This window comes from Corylus avellana, chromosome 2 (assembly GCF_965113065.1).
Source record: "Corylus avellana chromosome 2, dhCorAvel1.hap1.2, whole genome shotgun sequence".
Taxonomy (NCBI): domain Eukaryota; kingdom Viridiplantae; phylum Streptophyta; class Magnoliopsida; order Fagales; family Betulaceae; genus Corylus; species Corylus avellana.
In genome coordinates, this window is record NC_142491.1 from 23755577 (window position 1) to 23783012 (window position 27436).

General features: G+C 35.1%; 2 protein-coding genes across 4 annotated transcripts in view; one reads left to right on the forward strand and one right to left on the reverse strand.

Annotated features, from left to right (window-relative positions):
- Positions 1–600: 600 nt before the first annotated feature.
- Positions 601–27436, forward strand: part of LOC132184022 (uncharacterized) — a 34996-nt gene continuing 8160 nt past the window's right edge. The window contains exons 1-7 of one of the 3 annotated variants that reach the window (XM_059597505.2): positions 601–741; positions 2388–2704; positions 2794–3078; positions 3151–3411; positions 5087–5629; positions 5742–5891; positions 6160–6261. In XM_059597505.2, the coding sequence (XP_059453488.2) occupies positions 710–741; positions 2388–2704; positions 2794–3078; positions 3151–3411; positions 5087–5629; positions 5742–5891; positions 6160–6261 (1690 nt within the window). In that variant the 5' untranslated portion in view covers positions 601–709. Of the gene's footprint in view, positions 742–1225; positions 2705–2793; positions 3412–5086; positions 5630–5741; positions 5892–6159; positions 6262–27436 lie in introns of all 3 variants that reach the window. The other 2 variants (XM_088513117.1, XM_088513118.1) reach the window with 2 other exon arrangements.
- On the reverse strand, positions 23049–23840 carry LOC148587527 (uncharacterized). Its single transcript, XM_088513352.1, has 2 exons — positions 23190–23840; positions 23049–23104 (listed from the first exon to the last, which is right to left on the reverse strand). The coding sequence occupies exons 1-2, from the start codon at positions 23838–23840 to the stop codon at positions 23099–23101; spliced, it is 657 nt and encodes a 218-aa protein (XP_088369478.1). The 3' UTR covers positions 23049–23098.

Below are 27436 nucleotides of genomic sequence, written 5' to 3' on the forward strand. Positions count from 1 at the left end.
AAAAAATAAATTAATAAAAAAATAAAGAGTGGCTAGCTACCCCATCTTGACTATAGGGGTGGCCAGACACCCTCAAGGGCCAAACAATTTTTTTTTTTTTTTTTTTTTTAAGATCTGGTGCCAACCCATGCCCCAACTAGGGTGGTCCGGCCACCACCAATGGATGACAATCACCCCTTAATTTTTAATATATATATATATATATATATATATATATATATATATATATAATTTTATTATTATTATTTATTAATGGGATAAATGTCATATTTATGGCTTCAGGATCTCTTTAAAGAGATTCTATCCATTAACTGAATATTCTTCAATCTATTTTGGACTGGATAGAACCTTCTTCCCACCAAGGGAGATAGTTTTGTTGTTTCATTGCAGAAAAAGAAATGCCATTTGCAAAATAATAAAAACTTTAAAAAGATTTTAAAAAATATATATTATTTTATTATTATTTTTATTAATAAATAAGTGTCTCATTTATAGCTCAGGATTCACCAGATATTTATAATTAAAAATATTTATTTATAAATACATAAAATTACATAAAAAATAATTGAACATGATTTATGAAGGCACTTCCCTATATAATGAGCTCATCATACGCTCTCGTTCTCAAAGAAAAAAACAGGAAGCGAAGTCTATCACATCTCATTACCTAGTAACAGGGAGAGATTGTCGAAGTGATTGGAGGCTTGAGATGGCCGGTGATCAATCGGGCGAACTTCTAAGGTAGTCTTCCCACTCTTACCTCCTAACTGCCGGAGGAAATTGCAGCTCATTTTATGGATAAATTTTGGTAACTTGCTGGTGAAAGATTGTTCAAAAATAAGAGTTTTGTTTTGTTTTTTTTTTGTTTTTTTTTTTTCCTTAAATAAGATTTGTGTTTTTTGGTTTGGACGGTTGGTTTTTTTATATGGGAGTTATAGAGTTTCCAAAGGGAGAGATAATATAATTTTATTTTACAAATTCGTTGTGTTTGTAGGCATATGACGGTTGGTTTTCCTAGGTTACCAAGGGAAACATAAATCACTCTTATGTCTTTTTTTTTTTTTTTTTTGGGCAAAATCATGTGTTTCTAGTATCAGAATTCCCTACCAGTCCCCCTACAGCACAGAAGCTTTTAAAATATTTGAGGGCTCAGATTTAATCAAATTTCTTTTAACCCAAACTTGTCGTTTTAAACTCAAAAGTCTTTTTTCTTCTTCCCTTACAGACAAGACACTTCCAATTACTTCTCCAGCAGGAAAATTAAGCTTAGGGGAGTGGTGAAATTTCAAGAGGAAACTTTAGAGCAAGAAATCCACTTTGTGTGCTTATGGGACCGAATGGATCTGGAAGGAGGAAAGAGGGTTTGTGTGCTTTTGCTTTGTCTTGGAGCAAAAGGATCGATATGTGTAAAGAGGATAATAAACAACCCACTTTACTCAATGAGAGAGAGAGAGAGAGAGAGAGAGAGAAGTACCTCAAATCCATTCGGTTCCTTCAAATTTCTTGCTCTCAAGTTTCCTCTTGAAATTTCACATCAAGCATAATATTTTTTGCTGGAGAAGGAATGGGAAGTGGCTGGCTTCTTGTTTGTCTGTAAATAAGAGAGAAAGGAGAACGTGTCTTCTCTGTCTTGTCTGTAAATAAGAAAATTTGATTTGATTGCCGTAATTTTGCTTTTGTAGAATTAAAAAGTATCTCATTGTATGGTTTTTGGTTTACCAGGTGAGTAAGGAGAAAATAATTAAAAAATCCACTATTTTTAGAAGAGCAACAAAAGTAGTGATGAAAATGTGAACATTAATGATGTTAATTTCCATGAGAATGTTTATGTTTGTAGGATTTGTTTTCATATAGAATTAGAACCTAGAGTTTTAGATGCTTAAATTTTTATCAAATTTTTAAAGTAACTATTTTTCTTGACCCTTTTAAAAAAAAATATATAATGTTAATTTTAAAATTGATTACTTTCATTTATACTTTGAACTTAAATATCTCATTCAAACGTGATATAAAAAATTTTCACTAATCTTGAGTAGTACTTAAGTTAATTACTTATAGAAAGGAAAAAAAAAAAAATGCTTTTGGTTATCTGGTCTCCGACGCAAGCAAACTCTTAAAGAAAAAGTGATTCTTGTCCGAGAGGCAAACATAATGGCTCCCCTTTATTTTCCATTTGTACTCTATATTTATTAATTTTCTTTGCCCCAGAATTTGGGTTAAGCTTAAAAAGGGAACTGCGATATATATCAGAAATATGTCTTTTCACCCATAAGGACATTTTATGTAACGGTTTGGAGTGGGTATTTTCCAACAAATATTTTATCATCAATCTTCCTCTTATTGTCTTTCATTAGATCCTAACACCATTTGGATATACGTACCGGCAGATTAAATATGGAAGTAAGGGATGCGTTAGGTGCAGCTGTTCTTAAATATCTTGAGGGATCATATAATTATGTGGATTGGAGTATTCAAGTACAAACCTATTTGGTGGCTAAAGATCTTTGGGACACAATTGAAGCAACTGCCAAACCTCCTAAGGAAGAAGATGATGAAGCTGCTTTCAATGCTTGGAACGACAAGAATTCCATGGCTTTACGTGTGATCAAGAATTCATGCCAGCAGAACACATTTTTTGAGATTAGTGAGATCAGTTTCGCTAAAGATGCATGGAATACTTTAGCAAAAAAATACCTCCCTAAAGGTACTAGCTCAAGTCTCTCTCTCTCTCTCTCTCTCTCTCTCTCTCTTAAATGCACATGCATGCTCAAACAAAGACGACTTTGGATGCAGTTGTTCTACAAGTTATTGACACAGATAATTATGTGGAGTGGAGTGTTCAAGTAAAAGACCATTTGATGGCCCATGATCTTTGGGACATAGTTGAAGAAACCACCAACCCTCTTTACCAAGAAGATGATTACACCACTGTCCATGCTTGGAGGAATTCTATGGCTTTACATGTGATCCAGAATTCATGCGATCTGGACACATTATTTGAGATTAGGGATATTAGCTCTGCAAAAGTTGCATGGAATACTTTGGAAAAAAAGTACCTCCCTAAAAATACTAACTCAGGTGTCTCTCTCTCTCTCTCTCTCTCTCTCATTAATGCACATACATACTCAAACAAAATGGCTTTGAGTGCAGATGTTATTCAGGTTCTTGAGGAATATAATTATGTGGATTGGAGTGTTCAAGTAAAAGACTATTTGACGGCCCATGATCTTTGGGACATAGTTGAAGAAAACAACAAACCTCCTAGGCAAAAAGTCGATGAAGTTGCTTGTAAGGCTTGGAGCAAGAAGAATGGCACGGCCTTACATGTTATCCAGATTTCATGTGGAATAGACGCATTTTCTAGAATTAAAAAGATTAGCACTGCAAAAATTGCTTGGAATATTTTGGCAGGTCTCTCCCTCTCCCTCTCTCTCTCTCCAATGCACATGGTAGCAACTCGCTCCCAAGAAAATTCAAAAATTAAAATAAAATTAAAATGAAAAAAGGAACCAAAAAAAAAAAAAAAACTACCGAAATTTTGAAAGCTCTCCCTAAAACCGTGGCTTGTCAAAAGTTAGTCAAAGAAAGCTTGGTGTTGTTTGATAGAGTAATTTTATTAGTCATCTCATTATCACTTTCTCATCCTCTAAATTTGTGTAGGGTGGTTCTCCTATGACGTGTATTTTGTGTTTTTGTTGAAAAAGTATTTTAATGTGATATAAAGGTAAATAAAGTTTTGAATTTTTTTTTTTTAAGTGTTTTGTGAAAAAAATTGTTTATTAATTTTTTTTTTTTTTTTTTTTTTTCGTATTTTAAGAAGAAAGAAAAGAGAAAGGGTTGGCAAACACTCTCCTCTGTACCAGAAGTAGAAGAGGAGAAATTTTGTTTAATCGTGGGTTTAGATACGATGATAATTTTAAAGTAAACCTTATCATGGTTGAGGCCCATGAGGGCCTAAAAGTAAACAAATTTAAACTCCTTTGAAAGAGATTTTGTAATGTTTGAGGGCCTCCAGCGATGCCTCCAGGTAACTTTGTAAACAATTTAATCACGATTTCTATAATCATTAACACTTGTGGATTCACCATGAAGATTACTTATTACGCAAGTTGAAAATCGTAAGCTCATATTCTGGTTTGTTGAAAATCATTCAATTTTATATATTGATAAAATTGAATGAATTTGTTTATTTCATCACTTTTTGCCATTATATTGATTCTTTATTGTTACACCTTGTATACTCTTCACATTTTAAAAATACTATTTTAAAATTTTATAATATTTTTTTATTAAAATCTTTATTACAATTGTTTCTCCTTGGTTTTATGGTTGGGTAATGAATAATTATCTAGTAAAATATAAGGGGTAATTACATTTTTTTCCATCAACTATCACGTATTGTCAATTTTCTCCCATGAACTGCCAACCTTACTATTCGTCCCTATCATATTACCATTTTCTTCCCAAAACCCCCCTTCCGTCAATCAAACTCGTTCAAAAAATTGAAATGACCTAAATACCCTAACTTTATAAACAAAAATTACATATAATATCCTTAAAATTAAACAAATATATATATACCCTTAATATATTTTTTTAAAAAAATTAATTTATAAATTTTATACATTTATATTTTTTTGAATTTTTTATTTGGGAGTCTTTCTGTCTGTTAATGAGATTTAACGGCTAAAAGAGAATATTTCATCCAATTTAACGAGTTTGACTGACGGAATGAGGATTTTGCAAAGAAAATAGTAGTTTGATAGGGTCGAACAGTAAAGTTGGCAATTCATGTGGGGAAATTGACAATGAGTGATAGTTGATGAGGGAAAAAGTAGTTACCCCAAAATATAATTAGTGAGCTCATGAGTTTTTATATATATAAACTTTGAATTAATTAGTAAAAGAGTTTATGCAAAACTTTTAGTCGAGATAAAATATAATAAGAATCTTCCCTCCAATTAAGTTTCCTATGTTGTTATAAAGAAGTTGTAGGCAGACATCTGATCAGTTGGCTTGACATGGCAATAGCATGCTTCTTATTGGTACTAATTCTAATTAATCACCTTTTACATATTAATCTCAGAATGGAACCGAACTAATGTTGACCGTGAGGCATTCCTAAAGGTTGCGCAAAACTGGAAGCATATTAATATTGACCATGAGGCCTTCAAAAAGGACTTCAAAAAGGTTGTGGAAAGTGGTGTTTGGAACGATGTAGAGGATTTCCTTATGCGTCATCCCGATTCTGCGGGTTTGAAAATCACAAAAAATGGCAAGACGGCTCTTCATGTTGCTGTTGATGCTGGGCATGAGTCTATAGTGGAGAAGTTAGTGGTGAAAATGTCGGAACAAGAATTGGCTGTAAAAGATGAATATGGGGACACAGCTTTATTTAAGACAATTTATAAGAAAAACTACCGAATGGCAGAGTGCATGCTTAGAAAGAACGTGAGCTTGGTCAGCATTAAAAATTCTTCAGATGTACTTCCAGTTGTTAAGGCTCTTTATTGGAGTAAAAAATTGGCTCGCTATCTCTATTCTCGCACTCCAAAGGAAGATCTAAACCCAGAAAAAGGCACAGACGGTGCTAGACTTTGTCGAGAGGCTATATACAACCAAACTTTAGGTAACAACTCTTGGTCTAATTATCTGTTAGCCCACTATTTCGGATGATATTTCAAAATTTTCTCAATATATATACTTCACTTTTTTTCTTTTTCTTTTTTTCTACACCACAGATATTGCTTTGGATTTAATTGAGCATTTTCCAAGTTTGGCTCATGCTACGGATGAAAACGATTGCAGCCCTTTGTATGCATTGATTACTAGGCCTTTTGCATTCCCGAGTGAAAATCGGCTGGTGTTTTGGAAACGATGGATATACAAGTGTTAGTACAATCTCTTTTTTCTTTGCTTTTCATTAAACTTAATTTATTGGGATTAATTAGCCTCATCAAAGCACTGAGTAGACGAGATACTCTGCCTTGAGAGGCAGTATATATATAGACAATAGGGCAAAGCCAAATTTAAGAGGTCTATTAGTTATTTATTTAATCTTTTGTGTTGCTCTAAAGAAATTAAATTGTTCATGCAAGACACGTATGAACTTTAGTACCAACTTCTTACTTGAGATTTATTGACCTTTTTGGCTTGAAGGTATATACATTCAACCAGCTCGTGCCATCAAGGAAATTCGTTTGAACATTAGTCAAAGTGTGGAAAAACGCCAAAGTGATCCAGTTAAAATTCTCGAATTCGGTATGCTGGTGCCTAAACTTTCTTTAATTTCCTAAGGAGCTTCATTTTTTTCCTTTGTCATAATTATTTTAAATGATAATTAAAACCATGATTCACTTCCCCTAGAATTACGAATAATTGAATAACTATCTTTCTTTCTCTATTGACAATATAAATGCATAAAAATTATTTTGGTCATAGTTCCTTAAACTAACTTTTGTTAGAATATTAATTAGATGACTGAATTCAACTTAATTAACTTCATATGAAATTTAACCATTTTAATAAAAGAGAGCTCCTTTAAATGTCCTATGCTTTTCGTGAAATTCAAGGATTTCAAGGAAAAAAAGAAAAAGAAAAAAAAAAGAAAAAAAAAAAAAGCCTTTTTCCTCTTGCTTTTACTACATAATAAGTCAATAAATATTTGAATCCATGTAACAATTTGTAATTAATGGAAGGTCTTCTTCGTGCGTGCGCAAACGTACATATATAATAATAATGGTGTGTTGTAGATGATGTAGGCCCCGTTTGGTTCGCGGATTAGACCCTTGGATTGGACTAGCTAACACTAGGTATAGCTAGTCCTTTGTTTGGTAACACTCTATTCCTGAGAATAATCTATTCCCATGGGATTACTAATCCTATACACACAGGATTGGCTAAGCCATTAAAAAACAAGTGGCTTAGCTAATCCTTTCCTGTGGGATTAAAATTATCGTGTAAATTGCCCACAAAAACTCCACCCTTCTAGCACCCACGTCTCTCAAGGAGACTCTGCAAAACGATCTCCATCTCTTAAAGAGCAACTGTAACATCCCCAGTCCGTTAAGACTGAGTTTGCCACTTTTCTTTTTTTTCAACAAAAATTCTTGCAAAGATCTATAAGGTCTATCAGAGTACTTGATTTTAAAAGATACAATAAATGCGTAAAACATTTTTTTCAAGAGAATTTTATTACAAGCGGAATTAGAAAACATTAGATTTTAGTTGCGGAATATCATATCATTACAATAACTTATATGAAAAGACTTTGAAAATTAATAATTATTCCCACCCCATTCCGGCCTCCTATTCCAGCATCCTTTCTACCTGAAAACAAGAAATAAAACTGAATGAGCCCAAAGGGGGCCCAACAAGTAAAATCCACAACCATAAATAGTTTTACTCCTTGTTCTCAGTTTTGAAAATCGTTTTCACAAATAAATATACATCCAGCCATAATAATATATGTACGTACGGTTGCATCTCCCGTAACATATACATACTATTACATCTAGTAATAGATCATCGTTGTAAATCATCTTTATAAATCATCATCATAATGCATCATTATAAATAATCTTTGTAAATCATCTTAGCATATCTTCGTTGAAAATATAGTATCATTTTCTCATAATAAGGCCCATGTACACTATTACCCCTGTATTACCTTGATTTTCCATTCCTGCAAGCACTACAAAAAACTGTGAAGTAGTGAGTCAATTGATTTCCGACAATATAAATCATTGTTGAATCATATATAGCAAAATGCTAGACAAGTTATAAAACCACAAAAATCCGTATTATTGGATATCAATATCATACTCAGTAAGTAAGAATACTTACAGTGGATTACATGAATGGATCATCAAAGGTAATTACTTGAAACCCGTTCTGCTGCAGTCGGTCCATACCCATAACAATCCCTTTACTGACTTTCTCTCTCTCTCTCTCTCTCTCTCTCTCTCTCGCCTAAACTCTCTTTCTTCCTCTTCAGCTCTCTGTCTTAAATTTCCCATCTCACTCTCGGTTTCTCTTGTGTTCTTTCTTTCTTGTAGCGCTTGGTCTCGCCCTTTCTCTCTCTGTTCTGAGTAAACACTCTTAGAAAGAAGAAAGACCGAGTAAAAAGCGGAGGAAGGAAGAATATATGCAAGAGATGGGAGAGGAGATGAGTGGTGAAAATTGTGAAGGAGAAGAGCTCTATTTATAGGAGAAAATCAAATACTATTCTACCTTCAATTTACAATTATACCCTCATTTTACTATTTCACCAACCCTATACTATTTCACCAACCCTATACTATTTCACCAACCCTATACTATTCTACCTACCCTATACTATTCTACCTTCTTATTCTACCATCCTTATACCTACCATTTACTATCCTATTATTTCACCAATTACCATTCTCTAATTACCACTCTCATAAATTTCCCAAGAATTTAAAATCCTTAGCTACAATGGATATTAAAATAACATCATTATCAAAATAATCTATTTAAATAGCTTTGAAAATTCTGGGGCACTACAATCTTCCCTCCTTATTAGAATTTCGTCCTCGAAATTAAAACCTATAATATTATCGTCCAATCTTCAAGTTGAGGGATTCAGATTTAAAATATTCCTTTCAATCCTTCATCAAAGCCTACTCTCTTTTATCATATTGAAATTTTATCTCCTTCTACTAGGAGTAAATCTTATTCACAGTCTAAAGTCTTGATTTCTGCAATCATTCATCAATTCACACTAAAATCTTACCTCAAAATCTTTTCCATTGTTTCTTTCCAACCTCAATAACAACAATCGAGTTATTCATCAACAGTCTACAATCAAGGTTTAAACATCAAATTAATAAATCATGTGATCAATAGTTCATACCTCCAAACATCATAGTCCTCATTTCAAGCCTGCAATAATTCTCTCGATCTAATTTAATCAATCTTATCAAAAAGGTGTAAAAATCATCCCCGCCTATATTCTCTTTAGTATCTCAGTATTCCAAATCATGCATACGAAATTTTAATATGATGCTCTAATAATTATTAACTTCTCACCATCATAAACCTGTAAAAGTAAATAGCACCAACATTCTACAGTTTATATTTTTCAAAAACATCATTACATGAATATACCTCAGAAATGACATCATAATTCGATTCATTCTAAATACACAACCGTTTCTATTTTCTCATCCCAACTTTTGTGTTGATGCTACAATATCAGCAAAAATCTTTCAGTACTACATCTTTACTTGATAAATCATAACTCAATAATAGAAACTCGTAATTATGATTTCAACTCAAATGAAATACACGATTACATCAAATGTAAGATTCTCATCCATTCTTAACTAATACATATTGTGCTTGCTGCGTTCTAGAGATGAAATTGATAAGCAAGCAAAGTAGGATATGGGTAAGTTTCCAAGCTAGATGTCCCAAAACACTCATGTTATAATTTCTCTCCCTTGGGTCTTGCAAGGTCAAGAAGAGAAAAGAGAGAAAGATAGTCCTGTTACTTTCTAGAAATGAAGATTTGAAAAGCATTTCAGGACATGGCATGTATGTGAGACTTTCAAAATACCCACATCGGATGCTCTCTCTCTTCTGTCATTTACGAAGACTGAGAAGAAAAGAGAGATATTTAGCCTGAGAAGCATGATCAAGGATAATCTTGCTTCCGCAGGACATGATCAACGATAATCTTGCTTCAATGGTTTACTACTGAGAGTATAAGGAGTTGGGTTTGTGAATCAAGTCGTGAGGCTGCATTTTTCTCTTGAGGATACGCTCAACTAGGAGGAAAAGTCGAGCTTTCATTGTATGGAAGGTCATTAGAAGATTTCAGGTGAAGGAGTATGATCAGAAGGCATGCGTTGCAATGGAGAAAGAGGTGTGAATTTATATGAAGGGTTTCTGGATAATGAACGAGCGCGTGGTGCGCGTTGGCATGACAATTTATTCAGTTGCCCACGCATGGTATTTGAAGTCGTTGATTGAACAGTGGGTTTGAAAAATGAGCTCAGTCGAATTTATGACAGGAGACAAGATCCTACTTCTACGGGATCTTTTGACAAAATTTCCATCGCGGCCCGAGGTCGCCTAACGCTTTGTTGTTTACTGTTTATTTCACCTGAAGTGAAAAAATTCCTTTAAAGCCACTCGTCTGCTGCTTCGAGAAACTTCACAAAAATTTCTTCAGTTCCTAACGCTTAGTCTCTTCTCAGTACTTCATCTCTCCCAATTTCTTCGTATTCTCAACTATTTTTCCTTACTCTCCTAAATATGGGAGCATCATCATCATCTGTTAACAACCTCGATTTGAATGTTGCTCCTGCAGCACAACCCATTGTTATGCCTGACGTGCAACCGGAGGTGCCTGTTGTTCCCCCTGAAGTGTCTGCTATTCATCCCGTCGTACCTGTTACACACCCTAATGAACCTGCTGTATATCCTAACGTATGGCAGCCAACTTTTGTCTTTGACAATCGTCCTATCACTATTCACGATTCTGTCATGCTCCATGATTCTACTGCTGTAGCAGTGGCCAAAGGTTTTGTAATTCCACGGGATCAAACATTCTTAGCGGATAGGTCGGATACTGATGCTATTAATAATTCATTGGCATTCAGTATCCAAGGTGCTGCTTCAGTTTCTGACATGGCACAACAAAAGTTACAACAAAAGTTATTGCAAAGATCTATAAGGTCTATCAGAGTACTTGATTTTAAAGGATACGAAAAAATGTATAAAACATTATTCAAGAGATTTTTTTTAGAAGCGAAATTAGAAAACATTAAACTTTAGTTGCGGAATATCATATTATTATAATCACTGATATGAAAAGACTTTGAAAATTAATAATTATTCCCGTCCCCATTCCGGCCTCCTATTCCAGCATCCTTTCTACCTGAAAACAAGAAATAAAACTGAATGAGCCCAAAGGGGCCCAGCAAGTAAAATCCACAACCATAAATAGTTTTACTCCTTGTTCTCAGTTTTGAAAATCGTTTTCACAAATAAATATACATCCAACCATAATAATATATGTATGTACGGTTGCATCTCCCGTAACATATACATACTATTACCTCTAGTAATAGATCATCGTTGTAAATCATCTTTATAAATCATCATCATAATGCATCATTATAAATCATCATTGTAAATCATCTCTGTAAATCATCATAGCATATCATCGTTGAAACTATAGTATCATTTTCTCATAATAAGGCCCATGTACACTATTACCCCTGTGTACGAGGGTTGCGGGTCCTTGTGACCATGGCACTGAACTGTGGCCACAGCCATGCCCGACCGTCAATTAACTCTTTCTTGGTGCACTCAACGGTCTAGTTGATGGAATACCACCTTCTGGCATAGCCTCCTTCAGTGGTTTCGCCTCCATCCGAGTATCGGTACCGAACTCTTTCTCATTCTTACTTATCTTGGGGCCAAAAATACTCTCCTCCATACATGTGCCCTCATTTCATAAACATTTATCTCATCTCTTGTACTTTTCTTTGTACTTCTTTTGATGCATCTTAGGGCAACATGTAGGAGGGTTTATCATCATTTTTCTTTCTTATAATCATCATCATTTCTCAACTTTCTTTTCTCAAATTGAAAACCTTTTCAAATATAAACTTGTTGTACTTAGAAAGCGTTTAAATAAATAGAAACTTTCTAGATAATTCTTTTAGAAATCCTTCATGCATGCAACATAACTTCATAATACATAAATAAAATAATCATTTACAATTTACTAAAGAATGAATAAATAGCATGACATGAAGTAATTTTAGAAGGGGTAGTGAATTTACTTACCTCTAGACTGAAGCTAAAAGTGGTATGAAGGAATCTAGTTGCTCCAATATGACTAACACCACTAGTATATCTTTTGAAACTACTTTCTAAAGTCCGCTATCTCTTGTGTTCTTTCTTTCTTGTAGCGCTTGGTCTCGCCCTTTCTCTCTCTGTTCTGAGTAAACACTCTTAGAAAGAAGAAAGACCGAGTAAAAAGCGGAAGAAGGAAGAATATATGCAAGAGATGGGAGAGGAGATGAGTGGTGAAAATTGTGAAGGAGAAGAGCTCTATTTATAGGAGAAAATCAAACACTATTCTACCTTCAATTTACAATTATACCCTCATTTTACTATTTCACCAACCCTATACTATTTCACCAACCCTATACTATTCTACCTACCCTATACTATTCTACCTTCTTATTCTACCATCCTTATACCTACCATTTACTATCCTATTATTTCACCAATTACCATTATCTAATTACCACTCTCATAAATTTCCCAAGAATTAATATCATTGCCTAATATGAATATTAATATAATCATAGCATAAATTTAATATCTCTAAAATAAGACTTTAAAAATCTGGGGTGCTACAATCTTCCCTCCTTATTAGAATTTCGTCCTCGAAATTAAAACCTATAATATTATCGTCCAATCTTCAAGTTGAGGGATTCAGATTTAAAATATTCCTTTCAATCCTTCATCAAAGCCTACTCTCTTTTATCATATTGAAATTTTATCTCCTTCGACTAGGAGTAAATCTTATTCACAGTCTAAAGTCTTGATTTCTGCAATCATTCATCAATTCACACTAAAATCTTACCTCAAAATCTTTTCCATTGTTTCTTTCCAACCTCAATAACAACAATCGAGTTATTCATCAACAGTCTACAATCAAGGTTTAAACATCAAATTAATAAATCATGTGATCAATAGTTCATACCTCCAAACATCATAGTCCTCATTTCAAGCCTGCAATAATTTTCTCGATCTAATTTAATCAATTTTATCAAAAAGGTGTAAAAATCATTCCTGCCTATATTCTCTTTAGTATCTCAGTATTCCAAATCATGCATACGAAATTTTAATATGATGCTCTAATAATTATTAACTTCTCACCATCATAAACTTGTAAAAGTAAATAGCACCAACATTCTACAGTTTATATTTTCCAAAAACATCATTACATGAATATACCTCAGAAGTGACATCATAATTCGATTCATTCTAAATACACAACCGTTTCTATTTTCTCATCCCAACTTTTGTGTTGATGCTACAATATCAGCGAAAATCTTTCAGTACTACATCTTTACTTGATAAATCATAACTTAATGACAATTCATTCAGTTGCTCACGCATGGTATTCGAAGTCGTTGATTGAACAGTGGGTTTGAAAAAAATTAGCTCCGTCGAATTTATGACAGGAGACAAGATCCTACTTCCACGGGATCTTTTGACAAAATTTCCATCGCTGCCCGAGGTCGCCTAACGCTTTGTTGTTTACTGTTTATTTCACCTGAAGTGAAAAATTCCTTTAAAGCCACTCGTCGGCTGCTTCCAGAAACTTCAAAAAAATCTCTTCAGTTTCTGACGCTCAGTCTCTTTTCAATACTTCATCTCTCCCAAATTTCTTCGTATTCTCAACTATTTTTCCTTACTCTCTTAAATATGGGAGCATCATCATCATCCGTTAACAACCTCGATTTGAATGTTGCTCCTGCAGCACAACCCATTGTTATGCCTGACGTGCAACCGGATGTGCCTGTTGTTCCCCCTGAAGTGTCTGCTATTCATCCCGTCGTACCTGTTACACACCCTAATGAACCTGCTGCATATCCTGACGTATGGCAGCCAACTTTTGTCTTTGACAATCGTCCTATCACTATTCACGATTCTGTCATGCTCCATGATTCTACTGCTGTAGCAGTGGCCAAAGGTTTCGTAATTCTACGGGATCAAACGTTCTTAGCTGATAGGTCGGATACTGATGCTATTAATAATTCATTGGCATTCAGTATCCAAGCTGCTGCTTCAGTTTCTGACATGGCACAACGTTTGAGTGCCAGAAATGTTGAGCTGAAAGTCTCAAGAAACCAAATCGGGGTCTTACAGCGACTGCTCAAATACTACAAACGAAAACACGTGGATTTGAAGCAGGAGAATACTCAGCTGAAAAAGATGATGTTATCTTACGCAGAATACTTGGGACCAAAGATGCTAGAAATGGAGAAGAATACCGAACGTCTCCAGCGACAGCACAAAAAACTCCGGGTCGATGTTCAGGGGTATTGCAAGTCCCTCCGCACACGCTCTAGTCAGGTACCTCATTAGAAATAAATATTCTCTTTGATAATTCAATTAATAAATATATACGATTCTGCTCATACTAGGTTTTCTCTATGCAGAAATAATTTTCCTGGAGCAGCTCTGAGGAATCATCTGCTCATCATTACCACGTGTCTCTTTATGCAACAAATTCCCTTCTTTTTTTTTTTTTTTTTTTTTTTTTTAATAACCAAAAAAAATTTATCCCTCAGAAAATGCCCATGCATCATTTATTAGAGACCACTCAAAAATACATACTCTATTTGGCCGGAATGTGGCTCCCATATTTAGGAGAGTAAGGAAAAATAGTTGAGAATACGAAGAATTTGGGAGAGATAAAGTATTGAGAAGAGACTGAGCGTCAGAAACTGAAGAGAATTTTTTTTGAAGTTTCTGGAAGTAGCAAACGAGTGGCTTTAAAGAAATTTTTCACTTCAAGTGAAATAAACAGTAAACAACAAAGCGTTAGGCGACCTCGGGCTGCGAAGGATTTTTGTCAAAAGATCCCGTTGCAGTAGGATCTGGTCTCCTGTCATAAATTCGACTGAGCTCATTTTTCAAACCCACTGTTCAATCAACGACTTCAAATACCATGCGTGGGCAACTGAATGAATTGTCATGCCAACGCGCACCACGCGCTCGTTCGTTATCCAGAAACCCTTCATATAAATTCACACATCTTTCTCCATTGCAACGCATGCCTTCTGATCATACTCCTTCGCCTGAAATCTTCTGTTAATAGCCTTCCATACAATGAAAGCTCGACTTTTCTCCCAGTTGAGCGTATCCTCAAGAGAGAAAAAATGCAGCATTACGACTTGATTCACAAACCCCACACCTTATACTCTCAAAAAACCATTGAAGCAAGATTATCGTTGATCATGTCCTGAGGAAGCAAGATTATCCTTGATCAAGGTTTTACTTGATCAGCGAAAATCTTTCAGTACTACATCTTTACTTGATAAATCATAACTTAACAATAGAAACTCGTAATTATGATTTCAACTCAAACGAAATACACGATTACATCAAATGTAAGATTCTCATCCATTCTTGACTAATACATGCTGTGCTTTGCTGCGTTCTAGCGATGAAATTGATAAGCAAGCAAAGTAGGATATGGGTAAGTTTCCAGGCTGGAGGTCCCAAAACACTCATGTTATAATTTCTCTCCCTTGCAAGGTCAAGAACAGAAAAGAGAGAAAGATAGTCCTATTGCTTTCTAGAAATGAAGATTTGAAAAGCATTTCAGGACATGGCATGTATGTGAGACTTTCAAAATACCCACATCGGATGCTCTCTGTCTTCTGTCATTTACGAAGACTGAGAAGAAAAGAGAGATATTTAGCCTGAGAAGCATGATCAAGGATAATCTTGCTTCCTCAGGACATGATCAACGATAATCTTGCTTCAATGGTTTTTTGAGAGTATAAGGTGTGGGGTTTGTGAATCAAGTCGTAATGCTGCATTTTTTTCTCTCTTGAGGATACGCTCAACTGGGAGAAAAGTCGAGCTTTCATTGTATGGAAGGCTATTAACAGAAGATTTCAGGCGAAGGAGTATGATCAGAAGGCATGCGTTGCAATGGAGAAAGAGGTGTGAATTTATATGAAGGGTTTCTGGATAACGAACGAGCGCGTGGTGCGCGTTGGCATGACAATTCATTCAGTTGCCCACGCATGGTATTTGAAGTCGTTGATTGAACAGTGGGTTTGAAAAATGAGCTCAGTCGAATTTATGACAGGAGACCAGATCCTACTGCAACGGGATCTTTTGACAAAAATCCTTCGCAGCCCGAGGTCGCCTAACGCTTTGTTGTTTACTGTTTATTTCACTTGAAGTGAAAAATTTCTTTAAAGCCACTCGTTTGCTACTTCCAGAAACTTCAAAAAAAATTCTCTTCAGTTTCTGACGCTCAGTCTCTTCTCAATACTTTATCTCTCCCAAATTCTTCGTATTCTCAACTATTTTTCCTTACTCTCCTAAATATGGGAGCCACATTCCGGCCAAATAGAGTATGTATTTTTGAGTGGTCTCTAATAAATGATGCATGGGCATTTTCTGAGGGATAAATTTTTTTTGGTTATTAAAAAAAAAAAAAAAAAAAAAAAAAAGAAGGGAATTTGTTGCATAAAGAGACACGTGGTAATGATGAGCAGATGATTCCTCAGAGCTGCTCCAGGAAAATTATTTCTGCATAGAGAAAACCTAGTATGAGCAGAATCGTATATATTTATTAATTGAATTATCAAAGAGAATATTTATTTCTAATGAGGTACCTGACTAGAGCGTGTGCGGAGGGACTTGCAATACCCCTGAACATCGACCCGGAGTTTTTTGTGCTGTCGCTGGAGACGTTCGGTATTCTTCTCCATTTCTAGCATCTTTGGTCCCAAGTATTTTGCGTAAGATAACATCATCTTTTTCAGCTGAGTATTCTCCTGCTTCAAATCCACGTGTTTTCGTTTGTAGTATTTGAGCAGTCGCTGTAAGACCCCGATTTGGTTTCTTGAGACTTTCAGCTCAACATTTCTGGCACTCAAACGTTGTGCCATGTCAGAAACTGAAGCAGCAGCTTGGATACTGAATGCCAATGAATTATTAATAGCATCAGTATCCGACCTATCAGCTAAGAACGTTTGATCCCGTGGAATTACGAAACCTTTGGCCACTGCTACAGCAGTAGAATCATGGAGCATGACAGAATCGTGAATAGTGATAGGACGATTGTCAAAGACAAAAGTTGGCTGCCATACGTCAGGATATGCAGCAGGTTCATTAGGGTGTGTAACAGGTACGACGGGATGAATAGCAGACACTTCAGGGGGAACAACAGGCACATCCGGTTGCACGTCAGGCATAACAATGGGTTGTGCTGCAGGAGCAACATTCAAATCGAGGTTGTTAACGGATGATGATGATGCTCCCATATTTAGGAGAGTAAGGAAAAATAGTTGAGAATACGAAGAAATTTGGGAGAGATGAAGTATTGAAAAGAGACTGAGCGTCAGAAACTGAAGAGATTTTTTTGAAGTTTCTGGAAGCAGCCGACGAGTGGCTTTAAAGGAATTTTTCACTTCAGGTGAAATAAACAGTAAACAACAAAGCGTTAGGCGACCTCGGGCAGCGATGGAAATTTTGTCAAAAGCTCCCGTGGAAGTAGGATCTTGTCTCCTGTCATAAATTTGACGGAGCTAATTTTTTTCAAACCCACTGTTCAATCAACGACTTCGAATACCATGCGTGAGCAACTGAATGAATTGTCATGCCAACGCGCACCACGCGCTCGTTCATTATCCAGAAACCCTTCATCTAAATTCACACCTCTTTCTCCATTGCAACGCATGCCTTCTGATCATACTCCTTCACCTGAAATCTTCTAATGACCTTCCATACAATGAAAGCTCGACTTTTCCTCCTAGTTGAGCGTATCCTCAAGAGAAAAATGCAGCCTCAAGACTTGATTCACAAACCCAACTCCTTATACTCTCAGTAGTAAACCATTGAAGCAAGATTATCGTTGATCATGTCCTGCGGAAGCAAGATTATCCTTGATCATGTCCTGCGGAAGCAAGATTATCCTTGATCATGCTTCTCAGGCTAAATATCTCTCTTTTCTTCTCAGTCTTCGTAAATGACAGAAGACAGAGAGCATCCGATGTGGGTATTTTGAAAGTCTCACATACATGCCATGTCCTGAAATGCTTTTCAAATCTTCATTTCTAGAAAGCAACAGGACTATCTTTCTCTCTTTTCTCTTCTTGACCTTGCAAGGGAGAGAAATTATAACATGAGTGTTTTGGGACCTCCAGCCTAGAAACTTACCCATATCCTACTTTGCTTGCTTATCAATTTCATCGCTAGAACGCAGCAAAGCACAGCATGTATTAGTCAAGAATGGATGAGAATCTTACATTTGATGTAATCGTGTATTTCGTTTGAGTTGAAATCATAATTACGAGTTTCTATTGTTAAGTTATGATTTATCAAGTAAAGATGTAGTACTGAAAGATTTTCGCTGATATTGTAGCATCAACACAAAAGTTGGGATGAGAAAATAGAAACGGTTGTGTATTTAGAATGAATCGAATTATGATGTCACTTCTGAGGTATATTCATGTAATGATGTTTTTGGAAAATATAAACTGTAGAATGTTGGTGCTATTTACTTTTACAAGTTTATGATGGTGAGAAGTTAATAATTATTAGAGCATCATATTAAAATTTCGTATGCATGATTTGGAATACTGAGATACTAAAGAGAATATAGGCAGGAATGATTTTTACACCTTTTTGATAAAATTGATTAAATTAGATCGAGAAAATTATTGCAGGCTTGAAATGAGGACTATGATGTTTGGAGGTATGAACTATTGATCACATGATTTATTAATTTGATGTTTAAACCTTGATTGTAGACTGTTGATGAATAACTCGATTGTTGTTATTGAGGTTGGAAAGAAACAATGGAAAAGATTTTGAGGTAAGATTTTAGTGTGAATTGATGAATGATTGCAGAAATCAAGACTTTAGACTGTGAATAAGATTTACTCCTAGTCGAAGGAGATAAAATTTCAATATGATAAAATAGAGTAGGCTTTGATGAAGGATTGAAAGGAATATTTTAAATCTGAATCCCTCAACTTGAAGATTGGACGATAATATTATAGGTTTTAATTTCGAGGACGAAATTCTAATAAGGAGGGAAGATTGTAGCACCCCAGATTTTTAAAGTCTTATTTTAGAGATATTAAATTTATGCTATGATTATATTAATATTCATATTAGGCAATGATATTAATTCTTGGGAAATTTATGAGAGTGGTAATTAGATAATGGTAATTGGTGAAATAATAGGATAGTAAATGGTAGGTATAAGGATGGTAGAATAAGAAGGTAGAATAGTATAGGGTAGGTAGAATAGTATAGGGTTGGTGAAATAGTATAGGGTTGGTGAAATAGTAAAATGAGGGTATAATTGTAAATTGAAGGTAGAATAGTGTTTGATTTTCTCCTATAAATAGAGCTCTTCTCCTTCACAATTTTCACCACTCATCTCCTCTCCCATCTCTTGCATATATTCTTCCTTCTTCCGCTTTTTACTCGGTCTTTCTTCTTTCTAAGAGTGTTTACTCAGAACAGAGAGAGAAAGGGCGAGACCAAGCGCTACAAGAAAGAAAGAACACAAGAGATAGCGGACTTTAGAAAGTAGTTTCAAAAGATATACTAGTGGTGTTAGTCATATTGGAGCAACTAGATTCCTTCATACCACTTTTAGCTTCAGTCTAGAGGTAAGTAAATTCACTACCCCTTCTAAAATTACTTCATGTCATGCTATTTATTCATTCTTTAGTAAATTGTAAATGATTATTTTATTTATGTATTATGAAGTTATGTTGCATGCATGAAGGATTTCTAAAAGAATTATCTAGAAAGTTTCTATTTATTTAAACGCTTTCTAAGTACAACAAGTTTATATTTGAAAATGTTTTCAATTTGAGAAAAGAAAGTTGAGAAATGATGATGATTATAAGAAAGAAAAATGATGATAAACCCTCCTACATGTTGCCCTAAGATGCATCAAAAGAAGTACAAAGAAAAGTACAAGAGATGAGATAAATGTTTATGAAATGAGGGCACATGTATGGAGGAGAGTATTTTTGGCCCCAAGATAAGTAAGAATGAGAAAGAGTTCGGTACCGATACTCGGATGGAGGCGAAACCACTGAAGGAGGCTATGCCAGAAGGTGGTATTCCATCAACTAGACCGTTGAGTGCACCAAGAAAGAGTTAATTGACGGTCGGGCATGGCTGTGGCCACAGTTCAGTGCCATGGTCACAAGGACCCGCAACCCTCGTACACAGGGGTAATAGTGTACATGGGCCTTATTATGAGAAAATGATACTATATTTTCAACGAAGATATGCTAAGATGATTTACAAAGATTATTTATAATGATGCATTATGATGATGATTTATAAAGATGATTTACAACGATGATCTATTACTAGATGTAATAGTATGTATATGTTACGGGAGATGCAACCGTACGTACATATATTATTATGGCTGGATGTATATTTATTTGTGAAAACGATTTTCAAAACTGAGAACAAGGAGTAAAACTATTTATGGTTGTGGATTTTACTTGCTGGGCCCCCTTTGGGCTCATTCAGTTTTATTTCTTGTTTTCAGGTAGAAAGGATGCTGGAATAGGAGGCCGGAATGGGGTGGGAATAATTATTAATTTTCAAAGTCTTTTCATATAAGTTAGTGTAATGATATGATATTCCGCAACTAAAATCTAATGTTTTCTAATTTCGCTTGTAATAAAATCTCTTGAAAAAAAAAAATGTTTTACGCATTTATTGTATCTTTTAAAATCAAGTACTCTGATAGACCTTATAGATCTTTGCAAGAATTTTTGTTGAAAAAGAAGAAAAGTGGCAAACTCAGTCTTAACGGACAAGGCATTTATACAAATCTATCCGACAATCTAAACTCTAGACAAAACTTAACCAACTTGGAATCTCTGTACATCTCAATATGAATCTCTAATCACAACTGCATAATTACCTTGATTTTCCATTCCTGCAAGCACTACAAAAAACTGTGAAGTAGTGAGTCAATTGATTTCCGACAATATAAATCATTGTTGAATCATATATAGCAAAATGTTAGACAAGTTATAAAACCACAAAAATCCGTATTATTGGATATCAATATCATACTCAGTAAGTAAGAATACTTACAGTGGATTACATGAATGGATCATCAAAGGTAATTACTTGAAACCCGTTCTGCTGCAGTTGGTCCATACCCATAACAATCCCTTCACTGTCTTTCTCTCTCTCTCTCTCTCTCTCTCTCTCTCTCTCTCGCCTAAACTCTCTTTCTTCCTTTTCAGCTCTCTGTCTTAAATTTCCCATCTCACTCTCGGTTTCTCTTGTGTTCTTTCTTTCTTGTAGCGCTTGGTCTCGCCCTTTCTCTCTCTGTTCTGAGTAAACACTCTTAGAAAGAAGAAAGACCGAGTAAAAAGCGGAAGAAGGAAGAATATATGCAAGAGATGGGAGAGGAGATGAGTGGTGAAAATTGTGAAGGAGAAGAGCTCTATTTATAGGAGAAAATCAAACACTATTCTACCTTCAATTTACAATTATACCCTCATTTTACTATTTCACCAACCCTATACTATTTCACCAACCCTATACTATTTCACCAACCCTATACTATTCTACCTTCAATTTACAATTATACCCTCATTTTACTATTTCACCAACCCTATACTATTCTACCTACCCTATACTATTCTACCTTCTTATTCTACCATCCTTATACCTACCATTTACTATCCTATTATTTCACCAATTACCATTCTCTAATTACCACTCTCATAAATTTCCCAAGAATTAATATCATTGTCTAATATGAATATTAATATAATCATAGCATAAATTTAATATCTCTAAAATAAGACTTTAAAAATCTGGGGTGCTACAATCTTCCCTCCTTATTAGAATTTCGTCCTCGAAATTAAAGCCCATAAATTACCACCTATCTTCAAATTGAGCAACCCAAATTAAAAACAAATCATACTTGAACCATAACTTACTCAAGTTACTATAAAAATTTTTAAATTCAATCTGTTCATAAATAAATATCATAACATATTCCATACCCAGGCGATGTGAGACTCTACAAGCACTCTTCTTGGGCACCAGTGTCACCGTTGGCAATCCTCAGGGAATTTCTTCATTCTCGGCCCTTAACTTTTGGCCCTTATACATTTCATTGTGTCTTAACTGACACCATTATAATATAACCCACTTTTGGCATCACCAACGTGTGTCCACTAGCGACCCTCATAGGCTTGTGCACACTCCCACCATCTCAGGCTGGGTAATGCTTTGATACCATTTGTAACATCCCAGGAAAAAGCGCTAGCCACATCTGCGATATTACCCCAAAAGGACTAGTCAATTTGGAGCTTCCCTAGAATTCATTATAAAGCCCAGTTTCACCTAGTAACTAGGCAATGTGGGACTTAGCACCCATGACTATCTCTATAAACTACCCACTCAATGTGGGCTTCTTCTCATCTTCCCAATATGGGACCGGGTCCACGTCATGTAGTGCTTCAATACCACATGACCTGGCGTTACTAGGTGGCTCTGAAGTGAATGCCTAAGTATTGCAGGGATAAATGCAAATAAGGTATACCCTAGAATCTATAAGATATTTTGAGATATAAAGTTGTGGTTTAAGGATTTTGATATTTTCAAATGATTGTGATGACTTTAAGGTACAATTCACGAAATCTTTGAGGTGATTCTTAGAATTTGAGGTGCTAGGTTTTCTGTAATTGAGGTAAATTATATTGAAGTGATGCTTAAAGTTTTGAGGATGAGTTAGTGCTCCTAGGTTGTGGATAATATTTAAATTTTGAGGCATTAGTGGATATGAAATTATGAGAAATTTTAGTTACATGCCAAAGCTTTTGATATAATTTTCTTTTACTAAGTAAAGATAATGGATCATTATTCTTGAGGTAAATTGAAGCATAAAGGTAAGAGTTGAAAGACAATATAATACAGTGATATAATATAGTGACATGATCTAAATTTCTCTTATAAGATATATGTTCAATGATATTAAAGTATTTTAGAGGTTGATAACATGTGATGGTGCATACTTAGATGTTTTATTGAGTGATTAACTTGTTAAACAGATTGTTTGTTTAAAGGAAGTTATTATAATGACAGGATGATTATATAATGAATATTGAATGAGCACTGAATGATTACGAAAAGAAATGTTTGGAGAACAAGCTCCTTATAATATTACATACCAGTGTCCATCAAAAAAAAAAAAAAAAAAAAAAAAAAAAAGGGAATTTGTTGCATAAAGAGACACGTGGTAATGATGAGCAGATGATTCCTCAGAGCTGCTCCAGGAAAATTATTTCTGCATAGAGAAAACCTAGTATGAGCAGAATCGTATATTTATATAATTGAATTATCAAAGAGAATATTTATTTCTAATGAGGGACCTGACTAGAGCGTGTGCGGAGAGACTTGCAACACCCCTGAACATCGACCCGGAGTTTTTCGTGCTGTCGCTGGAGACGTTCGGTATTCTTCTCCATTTCTAGCATCTTTGGTCCCAAGTATTCTGCGTAAGATAACATCATCTTTTTCAGCTGAGTATTCTCCTGCTTCAAATCCACGTGTTTTCGTTTGTAGTATTTGAGCAGTCGCTGTAAGACCCCGATTTGGTTTCTTGAGACTTTCAGCTCAACATTTCTGGCACTCAAACGTTGTGCCATGTCAGAAACTGAAGCAGCACCTTGGATACTGAATGCCAATGAATTATTAATAGCATCAGTATCCGACCTATCCGCTAAGAATGTTTGATCCCGTGGAATTACAAAACCTTTGGCCACTGCTACAGCAGTAGAATCATGGAGCATGACAGAATCGTGAATAGTGATAGGACGATTGTCAAAGACAAAAGTTGGCTGCCATACGTTAGGATATGCAGCAGGTTCATTAGGGTGTGTAACAGGTACGACGGGATGAATAGCAGACACTTCAGGGGGAACAACAGGCACCTCCGGTTGCACGTCAGGCATAACAATGGGTTGTGCTGCAGGAGCAACATTCAAATCGAGGTTGTTAACGGATGATGATGATGCTCCCATATTTAGGAGAGTAAGGAAAAATAGTTGAGAATACGAAGAAATTGGGAGAGATGAAGTACTAAGAAGAGACTAAGCGTTAGGAACTGAAGAAATTTTTGTGAAGTTTCTGGAAGCAGCAGACGAGTGGCTTTAAAGGAATTTTTTCACTTCAGGTGAAATAAACAGTAAACAACAAAGCGTTAGGCGACCTCGGGCCGCGATGAAAATTTTGTCAAAAGATCCCGTAGAAGTAGGATCTTGTCTCCTGTCATAAATTCGACTGAGCTCATTTTTCAAACCCATTGTTCAATCAACGACTTCAAATACCATGCGTGGGCAACTGAATAAATTGTCATGCCAACGCGCACCACGCGCTCGTTCATTATCCAGAAACCCTTCATATAAATTCACACCTCTTTCTCCTTTGCAACGCATGCCTTCTGATCATACTCCTTCATCTGAAATCTTCTAATGACCTTCCATACAATGAAAGCTCGACTTTTCCTCCTAGTTGAGCGTATCCTCAAGAGAAAAATGCAGCCTCACGACTTGATTCACAAACCCAACTCCTTATACTCTCAGTAGTAAACCATTGAAGCAAGATTATCGTTGATCATGTCCTGCGGAAGCAAGATTATCCTTAATCATGCTTCTCAGGCTAAATATCTCTCTTTTCTTCTCAGTCTTCGTAAATGACAGAAGAGAGAGAGCATCCGATGTGGGTATTTTGAAAGTCTCACATACATGCCATGTCCTGAAATGCTTTTCAAATCTTCATTTCTAGAAAGCAACAGGACTATCTTTCTCTCTTTTCTCTTCTTGACCTTGCAAGACCCAAGGGAGAGAAATTATAGCATGTGTACTTTGGAACTTCCAGCCTGAAAACTTACCCATATCCTACTTTGCTTGCTTATCAATTTCATCTCTAGAACGCAGCAAGCACAATATGTATTAGTCAAGAATGGATGAGAATCTTACATTTGATGTAATCGTGTATTTCGTTTGAGTTGAAATCATAATTACGAGTTTCTATTGTTGAGTTATGATTTATCAAGTAAAGATGTAGTACTGAAAGATTTTCGCTGATATTGTAGCATCAACACAAAAGTTGGGATGAGAAAATAGAAACGGTTGTGTATTTAGAATGAATCGAATTATGATGTCACTTCTGAGGTATATTCATGTAATGATGTTTGAATGTTGGTGCTATTTACTTTTACAGGTTTATGATGGTGAGAAGTTAATAATTATTAGAGCATCATATTAAAATTTCGTATGCATGATTTGGAATACTGAGATAGTAAAGAGAATATAGGCAGGAATGATTTTTACACCTTTTTGATAAATTGATTAAATTAGATCGAGAAAATTATTGCAGGCTTGAAATGAAGACTATGATGTTTGGAGGTATAAACTATTGATCACATGATTTATTAATTTGATGTTTAAACCTTGATTGTAGACTGTTGATGAATAACTCGATTGTTGTTATTGAGGTTGGAAAGAAACAATGGAAAAGATTTTGAGGTAAGATTTTAGTGTGAATTGATGAATGATTGCAGAAATCAAGACTTTAGACTGTGAATAAGATTTACTCCTAGTAGAAGGAGATAAAATTTCAATATGATAAAAGAGAGTAGGCTTTGATGAAGGATTGAAAGGAATATTTTAAATCTGAATCCCTCAACTTGAAGATTGGACGATAATATTATAGGTTTTAATTTCGAGGACGAAATTCTAATAAGGAGGGAAGATTGTAGTGCCCCAGAATTTTCAAAGCTATTTAAATAGATTATTTTGATAATGATGTTATTTTAATATCCATTGTAGCTAAGGATTTTAAATTCTTGGGAAATTTATGAGAGTGGTAATTAGAGAATGGTAATTGGTGAAATAATAGGATAGTAAATGGTAGGTATAAGGATGGTAGAATAAGAAGGTAGAATAGTATAGGGTAGGTAGAATAGTATAGGGTTGGTGAAATAGTATAGGGTTGGTGAAATAGTAAAATGAGGGTATAATTGTAAATTGAAGGTAGAATAGTATAGGGTTGGTGAAATAGTATAGGGTTGGTGAAATAGTAAAATGAGGGTATAATTGTAAATTGAAGGTAGAATAGTGTTTGATTTTCTTCTATAAATAGAGCTCTTCTCCTTCAGTATTTTCACCACTCATCTCCTCTCCCATCTCTTGCATATATTCTTCCTTCTTCCGCTTTTTACTCGGTCTTTCTTTTTTCTAAGAGTGTTTACTCAGAACAGAGAGAGAAAGGGCGAGACCAAGCGCTACAAGAAAGAAAGAACACAAGAGAGGAGAGAAACCGAGAGTGAGATGGGAAATTTAAGACAGAGAGCTGAAGAGGAAGAAAGAGAGTTTAGGCGAGAGAGAGAGAGAGAGAGAGAGAGAGAGAGAGAGAGAGAAAGACAGTGAAGGGATTGTTATGGGTATGGACCAACTGCAGCAGAACGGGTTTCAAGTAATTACCTTTGATGATCCATTCATGTAATCAACTGTAAGTATTCTTACTTACTGAGTATGATATTGATATCCAATAATACGGATTTTTGTGGTTTTATAACTTGTCTAGCATTTTGCTATATATGATTCAACAATGATTTATATTATCAGAAATCAATTGACTCACTACTTCACAGTTTTTTGTAGTGCTTGCAGGAATGGAAAATCAAGGTAATTATGCAGTTGTGATTAGAGATTCATATTGAGATGTACAGAGATTCCAAGTTGGTTAAGTTTTGTCTAGAGTTTAGACTGTCGGATAGATTTGTATAAATGCCTTGTACGACATAGCTTTGGGTATTTTTGTATAAAGAAAAGTATTTTAACAGTATTTTTTTGTATTGATAATTACAGTTTTTCCGCTATATGAGATTATTTCAGCGTAACATTCGTGTTTATCTATAAGATAAAAGAAGAGAAATATTGGGATGTTACAATTGATACCAAAATTGTAACATCCCCAGCCCGTTAAGGCTGAGTTTGCCACTTTTCTTCTTTTACAACAAAAGTTCTTGCAAAGATCTATAAGGTCTATCAGAGTACTTGATTTTAAAGGATACAATAAATGCGTAAAACATTATTCAAGAGATTTTATTACAAGCGAAATTAGAAAACATTAGATTTTAGTTGCGGAATATCATATCATTATAATCACTGATATGAAAAGACTTTGAAAATTAATAATTATTCCCGTCCCCATTCCGGCCTCCTATTCCAGTATCCTTTCTACCTGAAAACAAGAAATAAAACTGAATGAGCCCAAAGGGGGCCCAGCAAGTAACATCCACAACCATAAATAGTTTTACTCCTTGTTCTCAGTTTTGAAAATCGTTTTCACAAATAAATATACATCCAGCCATAATAATATATGTACGTACGGTTGCATCTCCCGTAACATATACATACTATTACATCTAGTAATAGATCATCGTTGTAAATCATCTTTATAAATCATCATCATAATGCATCATTATAAATAATCTTTGTAAATCATCTTAGCATATCTTCGTTGAAAATATAGTATCATTTTCTCATAATAGGGCCCATGTACACTATTACCCCTGTGCACGAGGGTTGCGGGTCCTGTGACCATGGCACTG